Genomic DNA, 19,909 nt, shown 5'->3' on the forward strand with positions numbered 1-19,909 from the left:
GCCCTCTAACCAGAGGAGCTGAGAAGTTGTGTGTGGAGCATGCCTGCAGAGAGAACTTCTCCCCTGATTCTCCCTTCTCTTAACAGGCTGTCAACAAACTGGCTGAGATAATGAATCGGAAGGACTTCAAAATAGACAGGAAGAAAGCTAACATGCAAGACCTGAGGAAGAAGGAGAAAGAAAACAGAAAGCTCCAGCTGGAGCTTAATCAAGAAAAAGAGAAATTCAATCAGATGGTAGTGAAGTACCAGAAGGAGCTGAATGAAATGCAAGCGGTAACAGAGTCTTAATTCCTTGCCAGGCTCTGGAATGCTCCCCTCAGGACAAATGTGTGACTCCTAGGCTGTGGGAAACACAACCAGCTGGGTTTCAGATCTAGGCCACAGAAATGTAGTGAGGCAGAGAACCTGACAAGTGCTTGTTCTCATCCATGGGCATTAGGGGACCAGAACATCTCCCTCATCAGGAGAGACTGAGAGATATGGGGGGGGGTTAGTCTGGAAAAGAGCAGACTGAAGGGGGTTTCATCAATGCTGATCAATACTTAAAGGGTGGTGCCAGGAGGATGGGGCCAGGGTTTGTCAGTGGTGCCCAGTGAGAAAACAGTAAATAATGGGCACAAACTGCAACATAAGAAGTTCCATCTAAGCACGAGGAAGAACTTCTTTGAGGGTGCTGGAGCCCTCAGCAGGCTGCCCAGAGAGGTGCTGGAGTCTCCATCTCTGGAGACATTCAAAACCCACCTGTCCATGTTCCTGTGTGGCCTTCTCTAGGTGACCCTTGCCTTGGCAGGGGGGTTGGCCTCGATGATCTCCAGAGGTCCCTTCCAACCCCTGCCATGCTGTGATTCTGTGCTTCCCTCTTTCTAAGTGGTTACCCATGGAAGTTACAGATGTGTTGTGGGGACTAAACCCTGGGTCCTGTGTAGCACACTGCAGTGTGGCTGCTGGCTGGGCTGCTCCTCAAACCAGCTGATTGTGCTAATGCTATCAGAAGTGCAGAGAGAGACAAATACAGGTTGAGCCTTGTTTTCAGAACACTTTGCTGCCATAGTGTCGGTGCCACAGTAACTGTGCCTGTGTCTGTAACTACAGCAACTGGCAGAGGAGTCAACATACAGGAACGAGCTCCAGATGCAGCTGGATAGCAAAGAGAGCGACATAGAGCAGCTGCGAAGGAAGATCTTGGACCTGCAGCAAGGGATGGACTCGAGCAGCGTGGCCAGCCTGCAGGCCGACGAGCCCGACGGCAGCCTGCCAGGTGCGGACCGCCGCTGGGGCAGGCACAGCGCCGGGGGAGGGCTTCCTGCCCCCAGAGCCTGTTCTCTGTCTCCCTCTGCATCACCCAGCCGCTCAGGGCTGGCCTCGGGGCTCTGCATTTTGAGTTCCCTGGGTTGTTTTCTTTGTTTCTGGAGCTCTGTTGGTTTTTCTTTCGGGTTGGTCGGGGTTGATTGGGGGTTGGTTGAGGGTTTTGGGGTTGGGTTTTGGGGTTGGGTTTTGGTTGGTTTAGGATTTGTTGTGTTTGGGGGTTTTGGGGGGGGGTGTGTGTGTTTGGATTCTGTTTGGTTTTGTTGTTGTTTGGGGGTTTCTTGCCATGGTTTAGTAGTCAGGAGGTGGTGGGTGGCAGGTTGGACTTGATGATCTTTGAGGTCTTTCCCAACCTTATTGATTGTATGATGCTTGTGTTTCATTTTTGGTTTGTTTGTTGGTTGGGGTCTTTGGTGTTTGGGTTGGGTTTGGGGTTTTTGTTGTGGTTTGGGGGGGTTGTGGGTTTTTTGGTTGTTGCTTGAGTTTTTTGTCTGGTTTATGTTTGATTTTTTGTAGTTGTTTGAGGGGTTTTGTGTTTGGGGTTTGTGTGCTTGGAGTTTGTTGTTTGGGTTTGGAGCGTTTGGTTCTTCTTTGGGGTTTGTTGTGGTTTGAGGCTTTTCTGATTGGGTTTTTTGTTTGGAGTTTTTGTGTTTCTTTGTTGCTGTTTGGGGCTTTGCTCTTTGGGTTTTTGTATGAGAGGTTTTTGTGTTTGGTTTTTTGCTTGCTTGGTTATTTTTGTGTTTAGTTCCTCTTTGGGGTTTTTGTGTTGCTTGGGGGTTTGGGGTTTGGGTTGTTTGTGTCTGGGTTTGGGTTGGGTTTTTTGGTTGGGACTTCTTTCTGTTTGGTTTTTATGTGGTTTGGGGTTTTTTTGAGGTTGTTTTCTGATTGGGTTTTGGTTGTTTAGGGTTTCCTGTGTTTGGGTTTTGTTTGGTTTGGGGTTCTGGATTGGGGTCTTTTGTGGTTTTTGGTTTTATTGCTTGGGGATTATTTTGTGGGGTTTTTTGGATAGCTGTAGTGGGTTGAGGCAGATCCCATCCCCACCACGGGCAGAAATAACAACTCAGACAAAGGGATTGCAAAAGTGATGGAGAGCTTAAATGGAAAGCAGTGAGTGTGTACAGAGAGCCAGAAGCACAGTGACAAAACCTGGACTTCAGCAAGGCCTTTGACACTGTCCCCCACAGCAAACTCCTGGCCAAGGTGTCAGCCCCTGGCTTGGATGGGAGCACACTGCACTGGGTTAGGAACTGGCTGGAGGCTGAGCCCAGAGAGTGGTGGTGAATGGTGCCACAGCCAGCTGGCAGCCAGGCACCAGTGGTGTGCCCCAGGGATCAGTGCTGGGCCCTGTGCTCTTTAACATCTTCACTGATGATCTGGATGAGGGCATTGAGTCCATCAATAGTAAATTTGAGATGACAGCAAGATGGGGGCAGGAGTTGATCTGCTGGAGGGTAGAGAGGCTCTGCAGAGGGACCTGGCCAGGCTGGGCAGATGGGCAGAGGCCAAGGGCAGGAGATTGAACACATCCAAGTGCCAGGTGCTGCACATTGGCCACAGCAACCCCAGGCAGTGCTACAGGCTGGGGGCAGAGTGGCTGAGAGCAGCCAGGCAGAGAGGGACCTGGGGGTGCTGGTCGATGGTAGGCTGAACATGAGCCTGCAGTGTGCCCAGGCGGCCAAGAGGGCCAAGGGCATCCTGGCCTGCATCAGGAAGAGTGTGGCCAGCAGGAGCAGGGAGGTCATTCTGCCCCTGTACACTGCACTGGTTAGGCCACACCTTGAGTCCTGTGTCCAGTTCTGGGCTCCTCAGTTTAGAAAGGAGGTTGAGCTGCTGGAATGAGTCCAGAGAAGGTTAACGAAGTTGGTGAGGGGTCTGGAGCACAGCCCTGTGAGGAGAGGCTGAGGGAGCTGGGGTTGCTTAGCCTGGAGAAGAGGAGGCTCAGGGGAGACCTTCTTGCTCTCTCCAACTCCCTTAAGGGAGGTTGTAGCCAGGCAGAGGTTGGTCTCTTCTCCCAGGCAGCCAGCACCAGAACAAGAGGACACAGTCTCAGGCTGTGCCAGGGGAGGTTTAGGCTGGAGGTTAGGAGGAAGTTTTACACAGAGAGAGTGATTGCCCATTGGGATGTGCTGCCCAGGGAGGTGGTGGAGTCACCATCACTGGAGGTGTTCAAGAGGAGACTTGATGGGGTGCTTGGTGCCATGGGTTAGTTGATTAGGTGGTGTTGGATGATAGGTTGGACATGATGATCATGAAGGTCTCTTCCAACCTGGTCTGGTCTATTCTATTCTATTCTATTCTATTCTATTCTATTCTATTCTATTCTATTCTATTCTATTCTATATCCCAAAGCAGACCCAGAAACATCCCATCCCCACCTGAGGGTACACCCAAGACCCCCAGGGCTCCTTCTTCCCCCTCCTCCTCCCCCCCACTTCACTGCTAGGCTAGTCTCAGCTGGCCAGATCTGAGCCTGCCCATCCCCCCGGCCCTGGACCTAGCCAGGCCCAAGGCCAGAGACATCTCCCCTAGTGACCGCATGACGGAGGGGGAAGAAAGAGGAAGTGGCAGACCCCGCGCTGGACCTTATAGTGGTGCAGGAATTATGGTAGGAAATACCTAGTTTCCTGTGTCCACCCCCTGGGCTGGACCTCTGGACACAGGAAGCACCCCACGTAGCAGAGGGCACCCAGCCCAAACTGCTGCAATAGTTTTGTGTTGGGTTTGGGTTTGGGTTTGGGTTGGGTTTTTTGGTTGGGCCTTCTTTCTGTTTTTGTTTGGGGATTTTGTGCTTTGGGTTTTTTTGGAGGTTATTTTCTGTTTGGGTTTTGGTTGTTTAGGTTTCTTTGTGTTTGGGTTTTGTTTGGTTTGGGCTTCTGGATTGGGTTTTTTGTGGGTTTTGCTTTTATTGCTTGGGGATTTTCGGTGGGGCTTTTGGATAGTTTTGTGTTGGGTTTGGTTTGGTCTTTTTGGTTGGGATTTCTTTCTGTTTGCTTTGTAGTTTGGGTGTTTTGAGGTTGTTTTCAGTTTGGGTTTTGCTTGTTTAGGTTTCTCTGTGTTTGTTTTTTGTTTGGGGTTCTGGATTGGGAGTTTTTTGTGGGTTTTGGCTTTATTGCTTGGGGATTTTTTGTGGGGCTTTTGGATAGTTTTGTGTTGAGTTTGGGTTTGGGTTGGGTTTTTTTGGTTGGGACTTCTTTCTGTTTTTTATTTGTGTTTTTTGTGCTTTGGGGTTTTTTGAGGTTGTTTTCTGTTTGGGTTTTGGTTGTTTAGGTTTCTTGGTGTTTGTTTTCTGTTTGGGGTTCTGGATTGGGGTTTTTGTGGGTTTTGCTTTTATTGCTTGGGGATTTTTTGTGGGGCTTTTGGATAGTTTTGTGTTGGGTTTGGGTTTGGTTTGGTCTTATTGTTGGGACTTCTTTCTGTTTGTTTTGTGCTTTGGGTGTTTTGAGGTTGTTTTCTGTTTGGGATTTGGTTGTTTAGGTTTCTTTGTGTTTGCTTTTTGCTTGGGGTTCTGGATTGGGTGTTTTGTGGGTTTTGCGTTTATTGCTTGGGGATTTTTGGTGGGGGTTTTGGATAGCTTTGTGTTGGGTTTGGTTTGGGTTTTTATGGTTGGGATTTCTTTCTGTTTGTTTTTTGTTTGGGGATTTTGTTCTTTGGGTTTCTTGAGGTTGTTTGCTGTTTGGGTTTTGGTTGTTTAGGTTTCTTTGTGTTTGTTTTTTGTTAGGTTTGGGCTTCTGGATTGAGGCTTTTGTGGGTTTTGCTTTTATTGCTTGGGGATTTTTTGTGGGGCTTTTGGATAGTTTTGTGTTGGGTTTGGGTTTGGTTTGGGTTTTTTTGTTTGGGATTTCTTTTTGTTTGTTTTTTTATTAGGGATTTTGTGCTTTGGGGTTTTTTGAGGTTGTTTTCTGTTTGGGTTTTGGTTGATTAGGTTTTTTGTGTTTGTTTTTTGTTAGGTTTGGGCTTCTGGATTGAGGCTTTTGTGGGTTTTGCTTTTATTGCTTAGGTATTTTTGGTGGGGTTTTTTGGATAGTTTTGTGTTGGGTTTGGTTTGGTCTTGTTGGTTGGGATTTCTTTCTGTTTGTTTTGTGCTTTGGGTGTTTTGAGGTTGTTTTCTGTTTGGGTTTTGGTTGTTTAGGTTTCTTTGTGTTTGTTTTTTGTTTGGGGTTCTGGATTGGGGGTTTTTGTGGGTTTTGGTTTTATTGCTTGGGGATTTTTGGTGGGGCTTTTGGATAGTTTTGTGTTGGGTTTGGGTTTGGTTTGGGTTTTTTTGTTTGGGATTTCTTTTTGTTTGTTTTTTGTTTGGGGATTTTGTGCTTTGGGGTTTTTTGAGGTAGTTTTCTGTTTGGATTTTGGTTGTTTAGATTTTTTTGTGTTTGTTTTTTGTTTGGGCTTCTGGATTTGGGTTTTTTGTGGGTTTTGCTTTTATTGCTTGGGGATTTTTTGTGGGGCTTTTGGATAGTTTTGTGTTGGGTTTGGGTTTGGTTTGGTCTTATTGGTTGGGACTTCTTTCTGTTTGTTTTGTGCTTTGGGTGTTTTGAGGTTGTTTTCTGTTTGGGTTTTGGTTGTTTAGGTTTTTTGTGTTTGTTTTTGGTTTGGGGTTCTGGATTGGGTTTTTTGTGGCTTTTGGTTTTATTGCTTGGGGATTTTTGGTGGGGGTTTTGGGTAGTTTTGTATTGGGTTTGGGTTTGGTTTGGTCTTGTTGGTTGGGATTTCTTTCTGTTTGTTTTGTGGTTTGGGTGTTTTGAGGTTGTTTTCTGTTTGGGATTTGGTTGTTTAGGTTTCTTTGTGTTTGCTTTTTGCTTGGGGTTCTGGATTGGGTGTTTTGTGGGGTTTGCGTTTATTGCTTGGGGATTTTTTGTGGGGCTTTTGGATAGTTTTGTGTTGAGTTTGGGTTTGGGTTGGGTTTTTCTGGTTGGGACTTCTTTCTGTTTTTTATTTGTGTTTTTTGTGCTTTGGGGTTTTTTGAGGTTGTTTTCTGTTTGGGTTTTGGTTGTTTAGGTTTCTTTGTGTTTGTTTTTTGTTTGGGCTTCTGGATTTGGGTTTTTTGTGGGTTTTGCTTTTATTGCTTGGGGATTTTCGGTGGGGCTTTTGGATAGTTTTGTGTTGGGCTTGGTTTGGTCTTTTTGGTTGGGATTTCTTTCTGTTTGCTTTGTAGTTTGGGTGTTTTGAGGTTGTTTTCAGTTTGGGTTTTGCTTGTTTAGGTTTCTCTGTGTTTGTTTTTTGTTTGGGGTTCTGGATTGGGAGTTTTTTGTGGGTTTTGGCTTTATTGCTTGGGGATTTTTTGTGGGGCTTTTGGATAGTTTTGTGTTGAGTTTGGGTTTGGGTTGGGTTTTTTTGGTTGGGACTTCTTTCTGTTTTTTATTTGTGTTTTTTGTGCTTTGGGGTTTTTTGAGGTTGTTTTCTGTTTGGGTTTTGGTTGTTTAGGTTTCTTGGTGTTTGTTTTCTGTTTGGGGTTCTGGATTGGGGTTTTTGTGGGTTTTGCTTTTATTGCTTGGGGATTTTTTGTGGGGCTTTTGGATAGTTTTGTGTTGGGTTTGGGTTTGGTTTGGTCTTATTGGTTGGGACTTCTTTCTGTTTGTTTTGTGCTTTGGGTGTTTTGAGGTTGTTTTCTGTTTGGGTTTTGGTTGTTTAGGTTTCTTTGTGTATGTTTTTGGTTTGGGGTTCTGGATTGGGAGTTTTTTGTGGGTTTTGGCTTTATTGCTTGGGGATTTTTGGTGGGGCTTTTGGATAGTTTTGTGTTGAGTTTGGGTTGGGATTTTTTGGTTGGGACTTCTTTCTGTTTTTTCTTTGTGTTTTTTGTGCTTTGGGGTTTTTTGAGGTTGTTTTCTGTTTGGATTTTGGTTGTTTAGGTTTCTTTGTTTTTGGTTTGGGGCTCTGGATTGGGGTTTTTTGTGGCTTTTGGTTTTATTGCTTGGGGATTTTTGGTGGGGCTTTTGGATAGTTCTGTGTTGGGTTTGGTTTGGTCTTGTTGATTGGGACTTCTTTCTGTTTGTGGTTTGGGTGTTTTGAGGTTGTTTTCTGTTTGGGTTTTGGTTGTTTAGGTTTCTTTGTGTTTGTTTTTTGTTAGGTTTGGGCTTCTGGATTGAGGCTTTTGTGGGTTTTGCTTTTATTGCTTGGGGATTTTTGGTGGGGCTTTTGGATAGTTTTGTGTTGGGTTTGGGTTTGGTTTGGGTTTTTTTGTTTGGGATTTCTTTTTGTTTGTTTTTTTATTAGGGATTTTGTGCTTTGGGGTTTTTTGAGGTTGTTTTCTGTTTGGGTTTTGGTTGATTAGGTTTTTTGTGTTTGTTTTTTGTTAGGTTTGGGCTTCTGGATTGAGGCTTTTGTGGGTTTTGCTTTTATTGCTTAGGTATTTTTGGTGGGGTTTTTTGGATAGTTTTGTGTTGGGTTTGGTTTGGTTTGGTCTTGTTGGTTGGGATTTCTTTCTGTTTGTTTTGTGGTTTGGGTGTTTTGAGGTTGTTTTCTGTTTGGGTTTTGCTTGTTTAGGTTTCTTTGTGTTTTTTGTTTGGGGTTCTGGATTGGGGTTTTTGTGGCTTTTGGTTTAATTGCTTGGGGATTTTTGGTGGGGTTTTTGGGATAGTTTTGTGTTGGGTTTGGGTTTGGGTTGGGGTTTTTTGTTTGGGATTTCTTTTTGTTTGTTTTTTATTAGGGATTTTGTGTTTTGGGGTTTTTTTGAGGTTGTTTTCTGTTTGGGATTTGGTTGTTTAGGTTTTTTGTGTTTGTTTTTTTGTTTAGGGCTCTGGATTGGTTTTTTTTGTGGGTTTTGGTTTTATTGCTTGGGGATTTTTTGTGGGGCTTTTGGATAGTTTTATGTTGGGTTTGGTTTGGTTTGGTCTTGTTGGTTGGGATTTCTTTGTTTTGTGCTTTGGGTTTTTTTGAGGTTGTTCTCTGTTTGGGTTTTGGTTGTTTAGGTTTCTTTGTGTTTGTTTTTTGTTAGGTTTGGGCTTCTGGATTGGGGTTTTTGTGGCTTTTGGCTTTATTGCTTGAGGATTTTTGGTGGGGTTTTTGGATAGTTTTGTGTTGGGTTTGGGTTTGGTTTGGTCTTGTTGGTTGGGACTTCTTTCTGTTTGCTTTGTGGTTTGGTTAGAATAAACAAATATTAGAATAAACAAATATTAGAATAAACCAAACCAGGTTGGAAGAGACCTTCAAGATCATCGTGTCCAACCCATCAACCAATCCAACCCACCCAAACAGCTAACCCATGGCACCAAGCAGCCCATCAAGTCTCCTCCTGAACACCTTCAATGACGGCGACTCCACCACCTCCCCGGGCAACCCATTCCATAGCGCAATCACTCTTTCTGTGGTTGTTTTGAGGTTGTTTTCTGTTTGGGTTTTGGTTGTTTAGGTTTCTTTGTGTTTGGGTTTTGTTTGGGCTTCTGGATTGGGTTTTTTTGTGGGTTTTGCTTTTATTGCTTGGGGATTTTTGGTGGGGCTTTTGGATAGTTTTGTGTTGGGTTTGGGTTTGGTTTGGTTTTTATGGTTGGGATTTCTTTCTGTTTGTTTTTTGTTTGGGGATTTTGTGCTTTGGGTTTTAGTTGAGGTTGTTTTCTGTTTGGGTTTTGGTTGTTTAGGTTTCTTTGGTTTTGGTTTGGGGTTCTGGATTGGGGTTTTTTGTGGGTTTTGGGTTTATTGCTTGGGTATTTTTTGTGGGGTTTTTTGGATAGTTTTGTGTTGGGTTTGGGTTTGGTTTGGTCTTGTTGGTTGGGACTTCTTTCTGTTTGCTTTGTGGTTTGGGTTTTTTTGAGGTTGTTTTCTGTTTGGGTTTTGGTTGTTTAGGTTTCATTGTGTTTGCTTTTTGTTTGGGGTTCTGGATTGGGAGTTTTTGTGGGTTTTGGTTTTATTGCTTGGGGATTTTTGGTGGGGCTTTTGGATAGTTTTGTGTTGGGTTTGGGTTTGGTTTGGGTTTTTTGGTGTTTTGGGTTTTTCTGGTTTGTTTTTTGTGTGTGATTGGCTTCCATTTGTTTGTATTGTGGTTGTTTGGGGGGGTTGTGTTTGGGGCTTGGAGCTTTTTGAGGTTTTTTTTGTCCTTTTTATTTTTCTTGAGTTTTTTTTGTGTTTGGGTTTTGTTTGGGTTTTTGTTGTTTGGTGGTTTGGGTTTTTCTGGTTTGTTTTTGTGTGTGTGTTTGGTTGTCATTTGTTTGTATTGTGGTTGGTTGGGGGGGTGGGGTTTGGGGTTTGGGCTTTTGTTTGGGTTTTAAAATTCATTTCTCAGCTTTATACAAATTTAAGTCTTTCCATATTTAAGCCTTGGTTTCCTCTCACATCACTCCTGCTGTATGGCTTGGCATTATTATCTACTTTCATAGAAAGACTCTTTCCATGTGCTGCTGCTTGAGTACAGTGAACACAAAGTGCAGTGCCAGTGAGTAGCACACAAAGCCAGCACCTGCAGAGCACCACGGCTGTGACTTACATCTTGAGTGCAAGATTGCCCTGCTCTAGTCTGGTCTCACTCACAGGCACCTAGCACCTTGGCACAAGTGTGAAAAATAATGGTAGGGAGCTCCAGAATGCATTTCTGAGCAGGTGCAAGCAGGATCCAACAACAGCATGTAGTTAGCCATTGCCATGGGGTGGCAGTGCCAGCACTACATGTTGAGCCCTGCACTTAGACTGCTTGGTGATTTCCCCTGCTCCAGTGCCAGCAGTACTTCTGCAGCATCCTGGTTTGTATCCAGATACAGGAAAAAATGTCTAGTGGTGATAAACTCTGCTGAATGTCCATGCTGGACATAGGGGCTTGGGTGTAGTTAAGTAATGTTTATAAATCCTGGTGGAAGGTCTCACTAAATGCTTGCCTTGAATTCTTGTCTCACAGTTTTACAGTGAGATTTAATGGTAGAAAAATGTCTTGAAGCACAGGAAAATAGAATATTCTTTTGGGTACCTGAAGCCTTCAGATCCAAGCAATCAGGATTTTAGCTTCTCTGTTCCTGTTGCTGTCCTGCTGCTCAGATTGCCACATTCTAGACTTTTGCCAGGGGTCATAGAGGAAGTGAAACTTCAGGTAGGTTCCCAGACTTAATGTTTGGTTTTATGTAGTTAGGGTTGGAAGGGACCTCAAGGATCATCCAGTCCCAACCCCCTGCCATGGGCAGGGACACCTCACACCACAGCAGGTTGCTCACAGCCACATCCAGCCTGGCTGCAAACACCTCCAGGGATGAGGCTTCCACCACCTCCCTGGGCAACCTGTGCCAGGCTCTCACCACCCTCATGGGCAACAACTTCTTCCTCACATCCAATCTCAATCTCCTCACTTCTTGTTTTGTTCCATCCCCCCCAGTCCTATCACTAGCCAACATCCTAAAAAGCTCCTTTCTGTGTCTGTCCTTGTGTCCTGTCTTCCCTTAGGAGATTCTTAGATTTTAATTTTCTGGTTAGCCTTCCAATGAATTCAGGTTTGGAGCAGTTTTTCACGCAGGCAGTGATGCAGTCTTCTCTTCACAGCTTCCATTCTGCATTCTGAAGCTGGATCTGTAAAACCCTCAGGCATTTCCAACCCTCTTGGAAAGTTTTGCTTCTTTGAAAAACATCTTCTGAGCCAAAATTCCATCAAGACTCAGTACTGGGAATTCTTAGAGCTGTTAGAGTGGGGCAGGAACATATTGTTTCCTTAGCTGTCACCTGCTAGTAGCTCCCACTGCCCCCTCTGTGGCACTCTGAATTGGCAGCACTCCGAATTTCTTCTCTTCGATGCGCTGAGAATTAGTACTGCAATTAGCTGGGGTAAAAGAAAATCAGAGGGGTCTCACTGAAGGGTTGCTTTCTTCCCTCAAAGGACTCTTTGGGATCCAGCCTTATGTTTGATAGTGTCTCCTAAAACACTGCAGTTCATCATTTTTTCCTGGATGTTTCTGAACTGCTGTAAATTGACTGTTTGAATTTTTCTGCAAGAAACCAGTCTGGAACTATCCTGCAGAACTTCCTCACCTTCCTTTTCAGCCATTTTCAGCATCCTGGCTGAGGCAGCCAGTGCCTCCACCTGGACATCCTCCTTCTCTTCTCTGTTTTCTTCTTAAGGGCAGTGGTATCTCAGTGTGACCCTGGTGCCTCTTAGCCCTTGGAAAGTCTGTAGGTGTAAGCTCTTTCTGTGGCTGCCTTGTTATGGGGCAGGCTGGAGAGCTGGGCAGAGAGGAACCCCATGAAATTCAGCCAGGCAAGTGTAGGATCCTGAATCTAGGGAGGAATAACCCCATGGGTCAGTGCAAGCTGGGGGCTAGACCTGCTGGAAAGCAGCTCTGTGGATAAAGGCTTGGGGATAACAGCATGGCCATGAGCCAGCAGCCTGCCTTTGTGGCATCCTGAGGGGCATCAAGAGGAGTGTGACAAGCGGGCCTCACCACTCTGCCCTGGTGAGGCCACATCTGAAGTACTGGGCTCCCCAGTTCAAGAAGGGCAAGGAACTGCTTGAGAGAGTACAGCAAAGGGCTGTGAAGGTGATCAGGGGACTGGAACATCTCTCTTATGAAGAAGGGCTGAGGGACTTGGGGCTTTTTAGCCTGGAGAAGAGAAGACTGAGAGAGGGATCTTAGGCATGCTTACAAATATCTAAGGGGTGGGTGTCAGGAAGATGGGGCCAGGCTTTCTTCAGTGGTGCCCAGTGACAGGACAAGAGGTGATTGCTACAGACTTGAGCATAGGAAGTTCCATGTAAGCATGAGGAGGAACTTCTTTACTTGGAAGGTGGCAGAGCCCTGGAACAGGCTGCCCAGAGTCACTCACAACCCAACTGGATGCCATCCTGTGCAACCTTCTCTAGGTGATCCTGCTTTGACAGGGGCCTTGGACTAGATCTGCAGAGGTCCCTTCCAACCCCTTTCATTCTGTGATTCTCTGATTTTCAGTCTCTGAAAGAGAGCTGCCTCAGGGCTTGCAGCTCTGTGACCTGCCCCTTCAGCCTGGGGCAGGAGCTTCTGCACGTGCAGCTGTGACTCTTCCATTGGACTTTAGAACATCATAATTAGTGGTCTTCATCTGGTCTTCATCTTCTGTACTTAAGACCCCTCTAACTAGGGGGGTTGGAACTGGATGATCTTTAAGGTCCCTCCCAACACAGTTCCATGATTCCCATCACTTCTGTAGCCCACACGTGGACATTCCTTCAGAGCACCTTGATTAGCATCAAGAGGTGGCTCTGATGAGCAGTCAGTAGGAGCCCCTGGGTGATGCATCTGCTCCTAAGGCAAAGACAGTCCTAACAAATGTTCAGGCAAATGAGCAGTGGAATTACTCAAGGGGTAGTTACAGCATGGCTGCTGTAGGCTTCCTGCACGTGAGAAACACCACCAGGGAATGAAGGGAAACAGAGTAATGGGATCCAGCACAAAGGAACAATCCCAGGCTCAGCTGTGATGGTGGGCAGGCTCTGAGGAAAACCTTGGTGCAAAACAGGGTGGCAGTGATGGTGGCAGGATTCCACAGGCACCCCTGCTTCTCAGGCATTTCCTCTGTCCTGCATGGCAGGGAGGTTCAGGCTGTGGCTAGCATCTTGTCTGATCAGAAAGGAAGAGCACTCAGCATGTACAGGAACAGCATTTTGTAAAGTGTTGGGACCAGAAGATAGAGTCAAGAGAGTACCAAAATGAACACCCTCATCCTCCAGAAAATGAAGGGAGAATGTCCTGTGTTGGAGTGAGATACAGAGAAGTGTGGAGATTGTTTCACCTTAGAGCTGCATCTCACTGGGAAGTTTCATAGTTTCATAGTTTCATTCAGGGTTGGAAGGGACCACAAGGATCATCTAGTTCCGACCCCCCTGCCATGGGCAGGGACACCTCACACTAGATCAGGCTGCCCAGAGTGTTTCTGTCTGTTGTTGAGCTCAATGCCCTCAAGTTCTGGTAGCTCCCAGGGCAACTTCTGCTCTGCCAAGGTAGGGACTGGCTCCTTTGGCCAATCCAGGCTTTTGCTTCAGCAGGTGGGAAAGGTGATGATGTGGTCAAGGGTTTGGAACTCTGCCTCCTGATTACTGTTCAGGTAACAGCTCATGGCTCAGTTGATGTCTCCAGTGTTAACAGAGTCCTTGCTAAAGCAGCTGTTATTGTTAAAGCAGTTGTTATTGATTCCCTTGCTATGCCTCCTCCTGGCTGCACCTGGGAAGGCTTAAAAATGACTATAAAGAGAATTCTTCTGTGTGGAGACAAGACATAACCAGGAACTTCAGGGGGGGTTCCCAGTTGCTATAGGACATCTAACCTAGAGTCATAGAATCACAGAATGGTTTGGGTTGGAACAGACCTTAAAGCTCATTTGGTTCCAAACCCCTCCCATGTGCAGGGACACCTCCCACCAGCACAGCTTGCTCAAGGCCTCATCCAGCCTGGCCTTCAACACCTCCAGGGAGGGGGCAGCCACAGCCTCCCTGGGCAGCCTGTGCCAGTGTCTCACCACCCTCACTGCAAAGAATTTCTTCCTAATCTCCAGTCTAAATCTGTCCTCTTCCAGCCCAAAGCCTGTTCAGAATGAACTCTTTCCATCTGCTTGGCAAGGCTACTGAAGCAGTGGAGCTGTCCTGCAGCTTTACTGCAGCAATGTTTCACAGCATGTGTTCCAGCTCATGCTTTGCACAGGGACAGGATGGAATAATGCATCTGGACCATGTAAGCCAACAGGTGGAGGGTTTGAGTATGGGGCACAGAAATGACTTTCTGAAGTACCTGAAAGCAGCCATCAACTGGATAAACCTCAAAGCAAGATCTACTCAGCAATGCTGGGTGAGATCTGCATGACCTTATGGTCTGAAGAAGGAAAGAATTGAATGGGAAGGATGGACTGGAAAGCTGGAGTCTGAAGAGTAGGAGTTCTTGAGCATTGCAAAGGAATGCTCTGCTGCTCCTGAAGGCTCCTGTGTTACTGAGCTCTAAAGCCAGAAGCAGCCTCAGACCAGTGCAGTCATGGTTGGCTTGTGTGGCCTTTCGGAGGACTTACTGTTAGGACTCAGATTAATCATCCTGAAGGAGAAGGAATCCTGGCAATAGGAATGCTAACCACAGAGACACTCAGAATTCAAATCCACTTCTTCATATAGATTTGGAGAGAATTGCCAGGTCTGTAGGCTTCATGGAGTTGTTCCTGCATGTTCTGTTCAAGTCCAGCCAGCTATCAGACAGTTTTGAAGCTTATTGTGGATTTTCTGTTGGAAATATGAAATACAGTTTCTGGGATTCTTTCCCCAGTGCAGGGCAGTTGTCAGGCAATGGATCTGAGCCTAGTTTTAAAACCAGGAATGGAAGATTCTCTCTCACAGCCCAGATAGCAAATATTTTCCTAATTACTTAATCAGAGCACTCAGATTTTATGCTTCTGGCTGCAGGCTTTGTGAAATGGCCAGAGGAGCGTTTGCAGTTGTGCAAGCTGACTCTGGCCAGGGCATCCCTGGAGACAAACCTTTGTGGCAGGGCTGGAATGAAACTCCTCCCCTGCCCTTTCAAGAGTACATTTGGTCCCAAGCAAGCCTTAGCTTCCTTCACAAGGAGCACATGCAGAAACTCTTCTCAGCTGCAGGATGTGATGCAGAGCTCAGAGAGCATCTCATGCAAACACCTTGGCTGCTGGAAGCAGCTGGGGAGGAGACAAGAGAGTGTCAGCCCCTCTACTGGTAGTGGCTCATCCATCTCCTAGTGCTTTTGAAATGCCTTTCAGAAGGTGCTGAAATGGAGGTGAGCTCAGCAGATCTCCTTCTCCCACTCTCCCTAATAGCAGCATGGTCCCTGGTGCATCTCCAGAAACGTGCTGGATCTTTGCAGGTGTCCAGGTACCACAATTCCCTCTGGAGTCACAGTCGTGCCCTTCAGCAGCAGAGAGCTGCTTGGCTTGGCAGTGGAGGGCTTCAGCTTCAGGACAGTTCTAAAACTAAAAAGAAGGGACTTCTGCCAAGGGCTGGGAGTGCCAGGATGAGGGACAAAGGCTTTGATCTGGGAGAGGGCAGACTGAGACTGGAGAGGAGGAAGAAATTCTTTGCAGTGAGGGTGGTGAGACACTGGCACAGGCTGCCCAGGGAGGCTGTGGCTGCCCCCTCCCTGGAGGTGTTGAAGGCCAGGCTGGATGAGGCCTTGAGCAAGCTGTGCTGGTGGGAGGTGTCCCTGCCCATGGCAGGGGGTTGGAACTGGATGATCTTTGAGGTCCTTTCCAACCCAAACCATTCTGTGACTATGAATATCAAGAACTGGGGAGGGGTCTGCACAATTCTGATGCAGACATGAGAGGCAGGGAAATCCAAATGTCCTTTATCTTTTCAGGAGGGTTTCTCACTGGAGTAAGTTCAGCTAACAGGTCTGTCCTCCAGTTAGAACAGCAGTACCTCAGGGCTGCCCCAGTATTCTGAAGCTGCTGTGTGTGGACAGCTCTTTGGAAGTGATCCTTTATTTTTGTGCCTGGCCTTCACACCTTGGCCAAGGCTGGGCTGCCAGCCTGGCTGTCATTCCACATCACAAAGTCTATGGACAACATCTCACCTCTGGGTGGTTGTGTTTTCAGAGCCTGCTGGGCTCCCACCCAGTGATCCCTGGAGGACAGGAGGGTCTGGTAGCCCCTTCTGCCATCACTATTTGGGGAGAATGTTTCAGCAAATTGTAACTTAATGTTTTTGAAGTTTTGGGTGCAGCCAGTTAAGTTTCTTGTAAAGGATGCTGGCTGTTGGCTGCATTTCTGCACCCACACAAACCTACAAATCACCTTTATGCCATCAGCTTTTGGGTTTCTTTAATGGCAACATTCTCAATTGTGAAACAGGGGCAAGGGTAGAGTCTGGCTCCTGGGAAAGAACAACCCCAGGGAGCAGGATAGGCTGGGGACTGACCTGTTGGAGAGCAGTGAAAGGGAAAAGAGCTTGGGGGTCCTGGTGGATGGGAGGTTGACCATGAGCCAGCAGTGTGGTCTGGTGACCAAGAAGTTCAAAGACATCCTGGGCTGGATTAGAAGGGCTGTGGTCAGCAGGTCAGAGAGGTTCTCCTCCCCCTCTACTCTGCCCTGGTGAGGCCACATCTGGAATCTTGTGTCCAGTTCTGGGCCACTCAGGTCAGGAAGGACCTCAGGGAACTGCTGAGAGAGTCCAGCACAGAGCCACAGAGCTGCTGCAGGCAGTGGAAGATCTTCCTCCTGAGGAGAGCCTGAGGGAGCTGAGGGCTCTGGAGCTTGGAGAGGAGGAGCCTGAGGGTGACCTCCTTGCTGCTGCTTAAGCTGTGCAGGGTGATGCCCAGAGGCTGGAGCCAGGCTCTGCTGGGGGATGCCCAATGCCAGCACAAGGGGCAGTGGTGGAAGCTGAGGCAGAGGAAGTGCCATGGAAACAGGAGGAAGGATTTTTTCCCTGTGAGGATGACAGAGCCCTGGAGCAGGCTGCCCAGGGGGGTTGTGCAGTCTCCCTCTCTGGAGATATTCAACCCCCACCTGGCTGTGTTCCTGTGTGACCTGCCCTGGGTGATGCTGCTCTGGCAGGGGGTTGGACTGGATGACCTCTGGAGGTCCCTTTCAGCCCCTCACATTCTGTGATAAATCTCTAATCAAGGAGTAAGATTCTGATTGCTTTGGGACACTTTACCCCCTGCCATTACAGATGAATGGATTCCCAATAGCTGCTCACACCCAGCTTCATAATGTAAACACTATCCAACCCCAGGAGCAGTTAGTTGGAGGGGTTTAAAAAATCCCATGATTGATATTAGGCAGGATGCTAATTTTCTTGTGACTCTTTGTATTGCTGTTGACTGATTTCAGTAGATTTGTGGTAGGAAATTAGGTTATTAGGTTACTGTGTGGGAAGCTGTCCATTGAAAATGTGAATAAAGCCCTTGTCTCTTATTCCTTGTATCTAGCTGATTCTTCCTGCATTCCTTACTTATCTCCTATGCTTATCTTCTGTGAGTAATGGGTCACACCTGAAGCTTTGCTTGCTCTTGTGCACTCCCCAGCTTCTGTTCCCCTTGGAAAATGTGGATCTGGTTTATTTTCCTGGCTGCATCTTCCTGCTGAATATTTCCATAGAGCCCCCTGAATGTGGAGTGATGTTGATCTGTTTCTCTTAATCATCCTACATGAAAGCTGTAATAGATTTTCAAAGCAGTCCTTCCTGCCTGCCTCTTTGCAGACTGCTTACATCCAGTGTTAGATGCTGGCAGCAAGGCAAAGAGCTTCACTTTACTTTGCAGTGACTATGATCCAGCGTTAGCTTGCCACGAAGCATGCAGGAGGTGCTTACAGCTTCCCTTGCTTTAGCTGTGCTTTTTAGCCTGCTTTGCTGAACAGGCAATTGCCTATTGCTGCATGCAGCACATCCTCCCTTCTAGTCTGCTTTTGTGCTCCCCTCCTTTCTCATTACAAGTGAGTAAAGTCATGTCATATGCTTTTTATTTACCCAGAATCCAGGCTGGAAGGCTGGCTGTCAGTTCCCAACAAAGGCAACATAAAGCGGCACGGCTGGAAGAAGCAGGTACAGCCTCACTGTTACTGTGCTCTGTCTGCACCCTCAGCTGCCATGCTCTCTCATGAGCAGCAGGAGGCAGGGGCTGGGAAGGTAGCATTTTCCTTGTCCCGTGTGGCATATCCCACCCCGGAATACACAAACTCTGTTCACAGGTTCAGGTGCCCGTTGGTGGCGTTACCACTGCAGCAGGGCATTGTTAGTGGTTACAGTATCACAGTATCACTAAGGTTAAAGCAAGGTAGGCAGTTCAGACACGGTGGAAAGGCCAAGCCCACAGACAGCTTTTCCCCGGCTCCAAACGGCCGCCAGAGCCCAGGAGGCTGAGGAGCCGGAGCCGGTGCCCTGAGGGCAGGGAACTCTCTGGGGACTTGAAGTCCGGGAAACAGCTTCCAGGAGCTGCAGAATGATCCAGGAAGTGCTGGCACTAAACCAAGGGAAATGGCTTCCTGGGGGCGCTGCAGGCTGGCAGCACAGGGGTGCTCCCGGCCGAGACCAGCACTGCCTGAACAGGCAGCAGCAGCTCACGGCTGCACTGCGGCCGCTTGGCTGGCACGGCGGAGACAGGGCGCAGGGAGCAGCCACCTCGGAGCAGCAATCATCTCAGAGCAGCAATCATTTCGGAGCAGCAATCATCCTGCAGCAGCAATCTTGGAGCAGCAGCAATCTCAGAGCAGCAATCATCTTGGAGCAGCACTCCTGGAGCAGCAATCATCTCGGAGCAGCAATCTCGGAGCAGCAATCTCAGAGCAGCAATCATCTTGGAGCAGCACTCTCAGAGCAGCAATCATCTTGGAGCAGCAATCATCTCGGAGCAGCAATCATCTTGGAGCACCAATCATCTTGGAACAGCACTCCTGGAGCAGCAATCATCTTGGCGCAGCAATCTCGGAGCAGCAATCATCTTGGGGCAGAAATCATCTCAGAGCAGCACACCCGGAGCAGCAATCATCTCAGAGCAGCACTCTCTGAGCAGCAATCTCGGAGCTGCACTCCCAGAGCAGAAATCATCTCAGAGCAGCACTCCTGGAGCAGCAATCTCAGAGCAGTACTCCTGGAGCATCACTCCCAGAGCAGCAATCATGGAGCAGCAATCTCAGAGCAGAAATCATCTCAGAGCTGCATTCCTGGAGCAGCACTCCCGGAGCAGCAATCAACCCAGAGCAGCACTCTCGGAGCAGCAACCGTCCCGGAGCAGCACTCTTGAAGCAGCAACCGTCCCGGAGCAGCACTCCCGGAGCAGCACTCTTGGAGCAGCAACCGTCCCGGAGCAGCACTCTTGGAGCAGGAATCATCCCAGAGCAGCAACCGTCCCGGAGCAGCACTCCCAGAGCAGCACTCTTGGAGCAGCAACTGTCCCGGAGCAGCACTCCCGGAGCAGCACTCTTGGAGCAGCAATCATCCCGGAGCAGCAACCGTCCCGGAGCAGCAATCATCCCGGAGCAGCACTCTTGGAGCAGGAATCATCCCAGAGCAGCAACCGTCCCGGAGCAGCACTCCCAGAGCAGCACTCTTGGAGCAGCAACCGTCCCGGAGCAGCACTCCCGGAGCAGCACTCTTGGAGCAGCAATCATCCCAGAGCAGCAACCGTCCCGGAGCAGCACTCCCAGAGCAGCACTCTTGGAGCAGCAACTGTCCCGGAGCAGCACTCCCGGAGCAGCACTCTTGGAGCAGCAATCATCCCGGAGCAGCAACCGTCCCGGAGCAGCAATCATCCCGGAGCAGCACTCTTGGAGCAGGAATCATCCCGGAGCATCAACCATCCCGGAGCAGCACTCTTGGAGCAGCAATCATCTCAGAGCAGCAACCATCCCGGAGCAGCAACCATCCTGGAGCAGCAACCATCCCGGAGCAGCACTCTTGGAGCAGCAATCATCTCAGAGCAGCAACCATCCCGGAGCAGCACTCTTGGAGCAGCACTCTTGGAGCAGCAATCATCTCAGAGCAGCACTCTTGGAGCAGCAACCATCCCGGAGCAGCAATCATCCTGGAGCAGCACTCCCGGAGCAGCACTCTTGGAGCAGCAATCATCTCAGAGCAGCACTCTTGGAGCAGCAACCATCCCGGAGCAGCAATCATCCTGGAGCAGCACTCTCGGAGCAGCAATCTCGGAGCAGCAATCTCGGAGCAGCACTCTCGGAGCATCCTTTTGCCCTGTTCTGTGTTTGCCCATTCTAAACCCCTAAAG

At 48.0% G+C, this 19,909-nt stretch overlaps 1 protein-coding gene across 1 annotated transcript in view; it reads left to right on the top strand.

Annotated features, from left to right (window-relative positions):
* ROCK1 (Rho associated coiled-coil containing protein kinase 1) overlaps window positions 1–19,909 on the top strand; it is a 123,145-nt gene that overhangs the window by 92,594 nt on the left and 10,642 nt on the right. The window contains exons 26-28 of the mRNA XM_068165492.1: window positions 87–275; window positions 1,095–1,260; window positions 17,660–17,730. Of these exons, the coding sequence (XP_068021593.1) occupies window positions 87–275; window positions 1,095–1,260; window positions 17,660–17,730 (426 nt within the window). The remainder of the gene's footprint in view (window positions 1–86; window positions 276–1,094; window positions 1,261–17,659; window positions 17,731–19,909) is intronic.

The sequence above is a fragment of the Melanerpes formicivorus genome, unplaced genomic scaffold (assembly GCF_026170545.1).
Source record: "Melanerpes formicivorus ecotype bairdi unplaced genomic scaffold, bMelFor1.0.p_v2 SCAF_89, whole genome shotgun sequence".
Taxonomy (NCBI): Eukaryota; Metazoa; Chordata; class Aves; order Piciformes; family Picidae; genus Melanerpes; species Melanerpes formicivorus.